The sequence below is a fragment of the Thunnus thynnus genome, chromosome 19 (assembly GCF_963924715.1).
Source record: "Thunnus thynnus chromosome 19, fThuThy2.1, whole genome shotgun sequence".
Classification (NCBI taxonomy): domain Eukaryota; kingdom Metazoa; phylum Chordata; class Actinopteri; order Scombriformes; family Scombridae; genus Thunnus; species Thunnus thynnus.
Window position 1 is genome coordinate 2,738,473 of NC_089535.1, and position 12,375 is coordinate 2,750,847.

A 12,375-nucleotide genomic window follows, 5' to 3' on the forward strand; every position below is an offset into this window, starting at 1 on the left:
CAGGCAGAATTTCTGTTTTTCTCCAAAGACAGTTTCCACAGCTGAAACACTGTTGCTGCTCTACTGTAGATTGCTCAGCATGTTTAGGTGTGCAAGTTGATCTGTGGTCAGACTGTTTACCTCATTACTTAGCTAGCTTAGTTAAAGAAGCACTTCACCAAAAACCTTAAGAAGACTTAATTTAAGGAAACAATAGCTCCCATAATTATTTACAAGTACAGTATAATAGTGTAGTTACAGGTTAGCTATATAGAGACTGTTCCACTTTAAATAAACAGACATGACATAAATATATGTAATACAAAATGAATTTAAAAAACTGTTAATTACAAAATGTTATTTCATCCTGCTTATTTTCGCAATAATCCTTTATTACAGAAAATGCCAAATCATTGCCAAATATTTCATTTCATGATAACACTTTACATCACAAAGTTTTTGTCAACCAAGCTAAACAGAACAGAGCCAAGAATGTGATTTGCTGTTGCCTTGATCTGGAGAAGCAACTTTGTTATTTTTAAGGATAACTTGAAGGCAGTAAGAAAAACTTCCGCACACTGTCCCACTCACTGCTGAAACATATATTAGACCACGTTTCGGTCTGTCCGACCTTCATCAGGTATAGGTACAGCATCGCAACACTTCCACATAAATATTCACATATAGGAGTTGCCTCAATCATCCAATCTTCCAATCAGAGAACCACAGAGACTGGTCTGGCTGATGAGCACCTCAAACTTACTCAAAGTATAAGCATCACCAGTCAGAAAATAGCATTAAAAAATTAGAGTGTAGGAATTTGTGCACTCAAATATCTTTATGATTTTATGGGGGAATTATGAATTATTATTGTGCACAACTCCAACATGAAATTATTCCTCCAGTGACAATAACTCATATTAGAGTAGGTATAATAATAGGTAAATAGTCCTCCTTGTTGGCCACACAAGAGAGGTCAATTAGAATTATGATTGTTATTAATCTTAATTATGATTTTTCAAGGGTATTGGTCTTTTAAGGTTAAGTGACTGAGATGCTAGCACAATAAAACACAAACAAGTCCACATTAGTTACATACACATCTATCACTAATACTACACCTACAAGTACTAAACACTACAACATTTAACAAATAAGACACAAAAGGGAAACTGGTACACAAGACTATGGCTAGTGAATGATTGAAATGCATGATGCATTTTATCTATTGTGCAGTTTGTATGAGGGACCTGATAAACAGATAAGATGATTGTTACCTGAGAAGCGAGTCAAATCAGTGGTTACAATAGCTTAGTTCTGAACTGCCAATTAAAAATTACAAATCATGAAAGCACCAGGATTTGAACGAGTTGATGAAGGTTTTGTAGGACTACTTGCTTGCTCCCTGGGGTGGCTTCTTGTGGAGAATGGAGTCCGATGTGCTGGGGTGAGGAGCTGGAGTCTGGATCTTGTAATGCTGAGTGAGTCAGCCAGTCTGGACTTGAAAAGTTCCCATTGGAAGAGAGCTCCTGGTTTATGCTCTCACTCCAGGCGTATGAGGTTTCACCTCCTATTGTTCTAAATCACATCTTCAAACTAGCAGAATGCAAGCTTTCCACCGGCATGGCAGAAAACAAGAAGGCAAAAACAAAAGCAAGAAGAACCAGCAAAAAGCAGCCTAAACAAAAACAGCACAGATTCTCAGATAAGACACTGTTTTAAAGTTTCTGTCTGCCTGCCCAGAAGGTGCATCCTGGCCAATCCCAGGGGTTGCAGAGTTCTGTGGGAGCAGAGTCAGTCCCCTCCTATCCATGGACAGGCGGGTACAATTCCATAATGTTGTTATTCTTTTAATCAAATTATTTACAATTTAACAATTACATGATTCCTAATTTTTCAATTTCAATAGTAGCTTTAGCTTTCTGAAAGTGAAACAAGTAGAATGGTACTACACATGATAGTGTTATCATGGATGATGGGATTATGTTAGTGGTACATTTCTTGGCTTAAAGGCAGTGGAATAAAAGTCTAACTAAAGTACATAACAACACATATTGTGATATACATACACATACTAACATACAATATTAATTGTTCTCAGAAAAAATCTAAAACTACATTTGTAATTCCATGGGTTTTACAGTCCTGACTGCAAATGGCAGGGGTCCATGCCGTTTGAGTGTGTGCGTGTGTGTGTTATGGTAAATGTCTGTGAGTGTCACTGGACCATGGCATTTTGTGGAGCATGTCTTGTGCCTTATGCTGGTTTGCCCAGTGATCAGTTCTTGGGTTGGTCATTCAAGTCCTGAAAGTCAGAATCCACAGTAGGATTAAAGTTGGTGCCAGCTGGTCTCTGTGTGTGACTGGCTCCTGGGGGTGAGTTATGATAACCAATGGTGAGGATGTTATAGATATAGAAAGATAACAAGAAAGACAATATATACACAACGGATGAGTATAGAAGTGCAGTTTTAGTTGGGTCCCTGCTCATATGGGTGTTAAAGGTAATGAAAAAGCAGATGAATTAGCAATGAAGGCTCTTAAAGTATATGACGACAAAGTGATAAAAGTAGCTTATGGATGCAGAGTGTCAAAATCAGTAATTGGAACAGCCATGATTAATGCCTGGTAGAGGGAATGGGATACAGACAATAAAGGGAGACATTATTATAATATACAGAAGAAGTCATCATGTTCAACAGTTTAAAGGTGCAGTTATAATACCCTCCTTTAAGGCATCTTAAAGGAGGGCATTGACTTAGCAGAAATGTAATAAAATGTAATAAAATATTTATCAGTATGTTTTAGTAAGTGTATAATCACCTTAAAATAAGAATTGTTGTATTTTTGTTACCTTTAGAATGAGCCCTTTATATCTACATAGGGAATGGGTCCTCTTCCAAGGAGCCCACCATGTTGCACTGCATATTTCTACAGCAGCCCAGAGTGAACAAACTAAACACTGGTTCATGAGAAGGCCTTTCGCATTTTTTGTGAGTTTTGTGGCTACCTCAGGTTTTCCTACACACTTGGATAGGGGTGTATTTAGTTCAATTCTGCAACCTCACTGCTAGAAGCTGCTGAATCACACACACCGGTCCTTTAAAGGAAGATATTGAGGAGGAAATCATTACAAGATTAGGCTTCGGGCTTAACTCCATGTTATACTTAATGGGGGAAAGTCAATCAATACTGTGTCAGTGGTGTAACACTCTGGAAGATGTAGAACACATTATCAGAGAGGGCGACATTAAGACATATAGTACATGAGACAGGGCAGTTGAATGGAGTTTAAAATCACTACAGAGCACAGGACAGGACTTCAGGGAAATCAGAAGAGGGTTGGTAGGTTATATAATACAGGCAGAAGTAGGAAATGGGGTGTGATTTATTTATTTATTTTGTTTGTTTTTCTATAGATCAATCAGTATTCAGATGATCTTATGCCATGAATCTACACACTCTGATACAGTAGGAGGCGGTATGCACCTTTGTGTTCCGCCAATAATCTCGAAGAAGAAGAAAGACTAAATCGTTCACAGGTGATTTTACTTATTGCGATTAACGAGGGCGTGTCAGTGTGTCCTGACCTCTGTGAACATGCTGCATCTGATCCTTGCTGCACTTTTATTCACTGAATACCTCAAATATGGTAAGAAATCAATGTTTATATCCTCTATTTGATTTTTGCTCTATGGGAAAGATTTCTCTCATCTGTTGTGTTTCAGTTGAAACCAGTCCTATACGGGAGTCCAGTAAAGGTAGAGTTTGTTCTAATTTCAGCCTGATATGTTGACATGACTGAGGTTTTAATGTTTCTTTTAACATATAAACATGTTTTATTTCAGCATTTAAAGAAAACTGGTTCACCAGGGCGTTGCATTATATGGAGTCATACCCTGAAACTTTAGAAGGTGAGCGCAGAATGTCAATATTTTAGCCTCCTAATATATGTTTAAAAAGCTGTGAGGAAAAAGGAGAAATCTGTATTAATGTGTATTTGTTGTGACTTTATTGACAGAACTTATGTCTAAGGACTCTGCAGTGTTGGAGGGTGACATGATGCTGTCAGTGAGTGAAACTACCTCATTAGTCAGTTCATTTTTATAACTATTTTAATTGCTTTGTACTCTCAGCAAGCCCTTTTTATTAGGAACACCTGTGCACCTGTCTAATACAACAGCTCCGCCATAAATTCTGTTTTTACGAAGCTTATAGATTTTCAGTTTGTGTTGGCATTGTCAAAAAAAGGTGATAATTCTACTTCTGTTCCTCTTAACTCTTCTCTCACCTTTCTGACAACGCCAATAAAATCATAAAACGTATAAGCCTGGTAAAAGTAGAATTTATGGCACAGCTGTTGTACTGGATTGCATTAGAATGCACAGGAGTTAATACAGTGCTCGGTGAGTGTAGATCAACTGGCTAATAGTTTATCACCAGAGGAGGTAAAAACCTTTAGGTATAAATGTACAGATTTACTCTGAGTTGAATTCCAGACTAGAAATTCTAAATTGGGCCAAAGCTGAAGACTGTTCCTGGTTTCATAGTAATCTTTAAAGACAGATGAAATAAATAAAGTTTTCCTTCTGTAATCTGCTGTGTCTCTTCATCTCTTACGTGCAGTTTTTTCTCTGCCCATCTGCAGTAAGAAGCAGTAAGAAGTGGAGCTGCAACAATTAGCTGATTAATCGTTTAGTTGATAGAGAGAAGTTTAATCCACAATCTCCTGTTTTTGATAATCAATTAATAGTTTGAGTCTTTTTTTTTTTTTTTTTTTAAAGAAAAAATGCAAAATTGTGTTTCCAGATTCCAAAATATGAATATTTTCTGGTTTCTTTAGTCCTCTGACAGTAAAGTAAAGAGTATCTTTGGGTTTTGGACTGTTGGGCAAAACAAGACATATGAGGACGTCACCTTGTGCTTCGGGAAACAGTGATACTGTCTGACATTTTGACAAAACAACTTATTGATCGAGAAAGTAATTGACAGATTAATTGATATGAAAATAATCATCAGTTGCAGCCCAAGTAGGAATATTTATTTTATTTTATTTTATTTTATGATATGGTATATGTCTGACACAAGTTGCCCAGCTTTACTCCACATCATTTGGGTCTAAATTATCTGATTTAATCGCATTTTAGTTCAAAATTAGCAGCAGTGAAGTCCAGTCTGAGCTCTGACAGGACCTCCATCCACCGTTTTGTGTTCCTGGTCTTGAAGAGGGACTCTGTTTAAAGACTTAACAGTTTTAGTTTCTGTTAAGCTAATCATTGATTGTTCAGTGTATAAAATATCAGAAAATAGTGAAAAATTCAGATCATTATTCTCTTAAGCCCACGTTAACATTTTGTCCAATCAACAGTCCAGAAACTAAAGATAAACTGGACATATGACAAAGAAAAGCAGCAAATCATCACATCTGAGCAGCTGAAACAAGAGAATATTTGGCATTTTTGCTTGAAAAAATGATCGATTATCAAAATAGTTTAAAGATTAATTTTGTCACTCAATTAATCGATTAATCGTTGCAGTACAAAATCAAATATATACAATATATTTGAAATGTCAAAGAAAACTAGGATACAATAAGTTAAAAAAAAGGACAAATAATTATAATAAATATAGAGACTGAGGTAATAATACAAGCTGAGAAGATGAATAAATAAAACAAATATGCAAAAATAAATTTAAAAATATGTGGTAAAATAAGGTAAAAGGCATTTTACTTATGAGTGAACTTGGTGGTTCAGTTGCATTGTGGGTAATGTAGGCGCCAGGTTTTGACTAAAATGTGTGGAATAGAAAAGACTTTTATCCTTTTTTTTTTTTTTAGTCCAACAGAAGAAATCGTAAGTGAAGAACAGTGAGCCAAGACTTGACCTAACCAGAACAGTGCTCAGTAGCTGGAAGCTTTCTTTTGTAACTGCACTTAAACACACTTGAAGTATATTTATTTACTTTCTCCTGCAGAGTGACAGGAATGCAGTGGACCGCACGTGGCCAACAACGCAGATACCGTACGTCATCAGCCCAGAGCTGGGTGAGCTGTCATGTCACTTTACTGTGTGTCAGTTAAAGAAACATACAGATCACTGGTCCATGTCTTTAATTCACTGGGGGGGGTTTTTTTGTTCATTTTCCAGCCAGTCGGACAGACGACATCCTCTCTGCTATGAAGATGGTGTCAGAAAACACTTGCATTTCCTTCCACAAGCGAACCTCTGAGACGGACTACCTGCTTTTCAAAACCAGTAAAGGGTATGAAAATGTGGATTTTTAATTGTGCATGACAAATAAAGGGATGCAACTAACAATTATATCTATCAACAATTCATCTACTGTTTATTTTCCCAATTCTCAATTAATCATTAAGCCTCTAAAATGTCAGATAATAGTGAAAAAGTGATGTCTTCAAGTGCTTGAAAAAATAATCTAGTTACTGTTGGATGCTTAATAACAGTCCAAAACCCCCAAATATTCAGAAAAATATATCCTTCTATCACATAAGATGAAGAAAAAGCAGCAAATTCTCACAAGTTTACTTTAAAAATAATCCCAATAATTGAATATTAAAATAGTTGGAGCTACAGTTAAAGCTCTAAAAGAAGTGTCTCAAACATGAAATTGGGGATAATTAATTTGTGCATCGACTATATTGCACATTGCAGCTGTGCTTCGTATGTGGGCTTCATCAGTGGCGAGCAGGGCGTGTTCATCGGGCCACCGTGCATTGTGGGTAACATCGTGCACGAGATCCTTCACGCTCTGGGCTTCCACCATGAGCACACGAGGACGGACCGCGAACAACACATCACAATTCTCCCTCATAATATTATGGCAGGTACTGTTTGTGCTCATGTATAATTAGATTTCATGTCTTTGTAACTGAGTGAAAATAAGAAAGATGTGTTTTTCAGGGATGGAGAGAAACTTCAAAAAGCAACAAGGCGAAACCTTTGAACTTCCTTATGATGTAAAGTCTATCATGCACTATGGAAGGTAACGTGTCCGAAATATGAAACAGCTCAAAAGTTTTCTATGTAAAAGTTATGTTGTGATGCTGTTTTTATTCTTGTTTCAGTGGGTTTTTTTCAGCCAACGGCCTGCCCACCATCGTACCAAACGTTGACGTGGAGGAGATGGGACAGAGAGTCAAAATGACAGAGATGGACATCAAGAGAGTTCGTCACCTCTACAGCTGTGGTATTATTTCTTCTATAATCTGGTTACTGTTGGATGCTGCAGACTGAACTTGTATAGCGCTCAACAGACGAAGCCATTTATAATTTGCCTCATTCACGTTCAGCATGCACACTGATGGCGGTAAAACAGCCATGCAAGTTGCTGGTCAGCCCAGAAGCCGTTTCCACACCCTGTATATGCAGATGGTTGGTTTCATTGTAATCAAGTAATATTAAAGTTAGTGAAATATTGCGACAGTAGTTGAGTCCTGGAGCAGCAGGCGAGCCAACTGTCAATCAACACCCACACAGCAGACATCAAAGCTACTATAAGTCTTCAAATCTTATTAATGGAGCAATAATTTCCAAATTGACCACCAGCACACTTATCAGAGAAGTTTTTTTTCATAATACACCTAAAATGTAAGTGATTTGGGGGGGGGGGGGGGGGGGCAAAATCCACAGTCGTCATCCTGTGCAAAAATGTCTTAAGATATTATGAAGATTCAGTCGTCCAAATTAGTCAAATCAAGACATATGACATCTGAATGACTGTGTGGACACACTGTGGATTTTGGCCTCCATCACTTACACTGAAAGCACATTTGAAGGATCTTTTTAATATCCAGTATGAACAGGAGGAATGATTACAGCGAGGAAAACCTCTTTCACTGTTCATATGGACACCTGACTGTTGTTTTAAGACACACTTGAAAAATTGTGAACCCACCATTTTAATGCCTTTTTATATTATGTAAAGCACTTTGAGTTGCTTTGTTGGTGAAAGATGCCTCACAATGACACTTGCCTCGCCTGGAATCAATTGTAAACTGCACTGAAAGCTAATGAAGGACCAGAACAGATGTAGTACTAGTAGTAGTCGTAGTAGTAGTAATAATACGTGAACATGATGTTTAACACTCCTCTGGTCTTTTCTCTCTCTGACAGACTCCACAAAAAAGCAGACAGAGAAGGAAAGCAGTGACGTTAAGAAGGAGGACGATACAGCCAGATACATATTGGTCCACGACGTGAAGACGACCAACCAGAGTCAAGATTCAGCCAACAAACCAGAGAAAGATCACCGTCATACGACTGCAGCTCCATCTGACTCGATAAAGAAACTCGATGCTGCCACTGGAGGGCGCAATAAGACCAACAGAGAAAAACTGTGACTGATTTATTTATTTATTAATGAAACCAAAATATACACATTAGTATCTGATAGATTTGTCTTCTCCGGCAGTTTAAAAAACTAAACTTTATTCATGTCCTCCCTCCATTATTTTAAACAAGAAAAATGCATTAAAGCTGTTAATCAACCTGCTGTGTCATTTTATTCTTTCATCTCTGGTTTGTTTATTTTTTTATTTTTAATGTAAAAAATGTTGACTATGAGAGAAACTAAATACTTTTAGCAGCCAACCTCCTTCCAAAATGTTAAATATTAATTTTCATGCAGACACAGTTTAGTTGATCAGGTTTTCACTATTAAAAGTACTTTGCAAATTCTGTAGCATTTCTAAATACATTTTAATGCAATGTTTTTTCTCTTGGGATTTATATTATGATTTTTAAAGGGATTTTTTAGATATATATCTTTATAAAAAATCATAAATCAACAGTAGTGGGAAGTAACTAGGTACATTTACTCAAGTACTGTACTTAAGTACAGTGTTGATGTACTTGTGCTTTACTTGAGTATTTCCATGTGATGCTACTTTCTACATTTCAGAGGGAAATATTGTACTTTCTACTCCACTACATTTATTTGACAGCTTTAGTTACTTTTCAGATGAAGATTTGACACAATGGATAATATAACAAGCTTTGAAAATACAACACATTGATAAAGCCAAAAGCCAAAAAGCCAAAACCTTTTTGTCTTTTGACGTCTTACAAAAAGCAGTGTGTAGTCGGGGTCACATTTCACATGTCTATGAGTTGTTAACAGCTCCACCAAATAGTGATTTTTCCCTCTAAACTTCTCACGTGCTTTCATTTCAATAAATGTTCAAATGTGTGTGCAGTGATGTGTCTTATTGATGTGTTTTTAATAGTTTTTGGACAACAACGGAGGTCTACAGCACAGAGGAATAAGATATATCAGGCTTTGGATACACACACAATACTAGATCAGTTCATTGTTGGTTTGGATCCAAACATGAAATAATCGCCAGACTTAGCCTTTTAAGTTAGTGAAAGATGATGGAAACATGTTGAGCTTCAAGTCACTGCACTTTATTTTTTGGTATTAAACCAAGACCATCATCTTTCTCTAATCTTAACCAAGTGCTGCCAGAGTCTCAACACAACCATAAAATGTTTAATAACGCTTTATTTTCTGAATGGAATTCAGCAGCATTATGTTTCTAGCAAAATTAGTTTTTGCTTTTGCAATTTAGTTGTATATGAAAGTAATTTCCAGGATTTCCAGGCTTGAAGTGGCTTGAAGTGCCAATTGGATGAAATAAAAGAAAAAAAGCATCACAACACTGAAAACAGGATTGTTAAAGTAATGAAAAGTTGAAGTTTTGGAGATGGAACCTTATGAAACCTCAAGAAGAGCAGGAGAGGAGGACTTGACCTCCAAGTTCACATTACATGCTGAAGTGGCCCAAACCAGATTTATTTTTCCCTCCAAGTGACTCAGACCTGACTTTTTTCACAGAAACGTGAAAAAAACAATCAGACCTGGACCTCTTGCATATGTCATCTTAGATCTGATTCATATCTGATCTCTGGCTTGTGCGACCGCTGTCTGAACGCTCAGATCGAACTTCATGTTGTTTTTTTTTTAACGTCTCACTTCTCTGCACATATCGCCTGTCGACATCATTCAGTGTCAACTCCTCACAGCCCGGTAACAATAAACATGGAGGAAGAGCAACGACAGCGACAAGGGTCAATGGAGAGAGACGAGGAAGTTTGTCGGACACTTGTGGAGAAGCTTCTATTCAAACACAGCCATGTCATCCATGTTTATGATTCGACTGTCACAAAAAAAATTACGTTATTGTTATTCTTGTAGACATGCTGCTCACTTTTCAGTTAAATCTGTGGATATGTGGCAGTTTAGGACTTAAACGGAGCCGGATACATGTCACTTGTGAAGAAGAAAATACATATTTGAGTAGAGACTTGATAATCAATTTACGTCTAGGAACAACCCCTTGATCAACAAGATGCCAACTGTGCGTCTTTCCTGCCTTTGACCCCTGCTGATTTGACCCTTTTTGATCCTGTCTGAATGCAGCACCCCTCCCTTTTTTCCTGCCCCTTGATTTCACCTGTCTGGGAGCTCCTTCCTTTACCCCCACCCCCTTAAAATGCTGACCCTTGATCCTGTATGCAAATGCCCTCCCTTCATACCTTTTGTTAAACCATTTGTTGATCACTGCCTTGATCCTTACTGTATAAAGTCTTTCCATTTCTTCTGCTCTGGGTCAGTAAGTTCACCGCATTTCCGGAATGCTATTAAACCACTTCCACCACAGCAAACTTTGAACAAGGACTTGAGTGATTTTCTTCAACACCTGCAAAAATTAATGTGAACCATCAACACAAAAAGATTGGATCTGATTAAAAAATCAGTTTTGAGCAATAAGGCCTGTAATGTGAACGTAGTCTAAAATCCTACCTACAGCTCTGCTTGTACTACTGTCCTCCATTATTAAAATAGTTGAAAATACCATCTCAGCAAACCAGGTCAAAACTATGGTGTTCAGTTTCAAGGTTACATCCTCTTTCTGTCATCTTGAATGCATAGTAAAGAACGGCTCTGTTCTCTGAGCTGCACTGTTTGATACATGTCAAGTATAAATGTCAGAGAAATTTCCCGACAGCCTACCTGCATGACAAAAAAATTGAGCTGGAGATAAATATTTGATAGTTTTTGAAACCTTTCTTGTCAGTGAAGGTTTTCTAGGAAGCAGGAAAGAACATGTTTGGTAACTTTTTTAGGGAAATTCAAAGTTGGTATCTGAAGTTACCTGAGCAGGATTCAGGGTTTAACACTGACCCCTCTGGAAATTATTTTCTACCTGGTTTTAGGAGATAAGCTGACCTCACTGTGTTGTGTTAAACTATGCATCCTGCATACAGGACTTTAAACCTTACCTTGTCTCTCTTTGTAGATATCTCTGCTTTAACGTTCAGTTATCAGCTCCACGTTTTCCAAAACACTGCTGCAGTTCTCAAAACGTTGAGAGCAATCATCACATCATTTACTGAGCAACACAACATTTACTCTTTCCTGCAAAGTCCATAAGTCACTGAAAACATTTAACTTTTGTGTAAGCAAACATCAATAAGTGAATCACTGCCACTCAAATGACATTTACCTTTATCATTGACCAACTGTGTCACCAAAATAAAAAGACAAAAATGAAAGCATATATTTCAATAAGGAGAGGTCATTATTGAGGATAGCAAGGCGTTGGTGTTTAGACATTGATGTGAAAATTGTTCATTAATAATAATAATAATAACTAATAATAACTTCATTTGTATAGCACCTTTCATACAAGAAATGCAGCTCAAAGTGCTTACAACAAAATAAATTACATGCACCAAGTGCTCCACATGAAAAGAACATAAAAGCATGTAAAAAACATTAATGTAACATAAGATGGAAAATAAAACCCACTTGATAATGTTAATAAAAATAAGATGAAATAAATATATAGAGTACATAGAATGTGTACTTCAGTGGTGGTATCTTGAGACTTAATTAAGCGAAAACTCAAAAAGTATTTCGCTATGTGTACACAATCTGTAAATCGGCGCCTTGGTCTCTGAAGCCATAAGCAAACAGAACCTCCCTACTCCCAACAGACACAGACTCACCACTGGTCTTGATGAACTGAAATAAGCCTCTTTCAGCTTAACCCAGAACATCTTCCCACGGGTTTAACCTCACCGTGGGTCTTATCTGTGTCGGGTGCAACCTGAAGCTGCCCTGGCAAAAAAAACACTCTTAGTGGTGCTGTGGGGGTTAAAAAGCATGAAGCATGAAGCATGAAGACAGGAGGAAGAGTCTCAACAAGTCCAACAAATTAAACAACAAAATCAATGGTTGGTCCATGAACACATATAAGTGTTTTCTGATCTGATGCCCTGATCAGCAGGTCCACATAACCTGCCACTGACTTCCAAAACTAAAAAACTAATATGTTGTATGATGTGACAACATTTTGGTGAAGGTTGG

At 37.3% G+C, this 12,375-nt stretch overlaps 1 protein-coding gene across 1 annotated transcript; it reads left to right on the plus strand.

The window, feature by feature from the left end:
* Window positions 1-3,526: 3,526 nt before the first annotated feature.
* LOC137171148 (astacin-like metalloendopeptidase) lies at window positions 3,527-8,488 on the plus strand. Its single transcript, XM_067574921.1, has 10 exons — window positions 3,527-3,631; window positions 3,708-3,740; window positions 3,828-3,893; window positions 4,001-4,050; window positions 5,956-6,025; window positions 6,129-6,243; window positions 6,654-6,826; window positions 6,903-6,984; window positions 7,067-7,188; window positions 8,115-8,488. Exons 1-10 carry the CDS (start codon window positions 3,580-3,582, stop codon window positions 8,339-8,341), a joined length of 990 nt encoding a protein of 329 aa, XP_067431022.1. The 5' UTR covers window positions 3,527-3,579; the 3' UTR covers window positions 8,342-8,488.
* The last annotated feature ends 3,887 nt before the right edge of the window (window positions 8,489-12,375 follow it).

Coding starts and splice junctions, on each gene's coding strand:
- LOC137171148 (XM_067574921.1), top strand. CDS start 3,580: ATGCTGCATCTGATCCTTGCTGCACTTTTATTCACTGAATACCTCAAA. Junction 3,894..4,000: donor ATACCCTGAAACTTTAGAAG/GTGAGCGCAGAA, acceptor CTTTATTGACAG/AACTTATGTCTAAGGACTCT. Junction 6,985..7,066: donor TCTATCATGCACTATGGAAG/GTAACGTGTCCG, acceptor TTCTTGTTTCAG/TGGGTTTTTTTCAGCCAACG.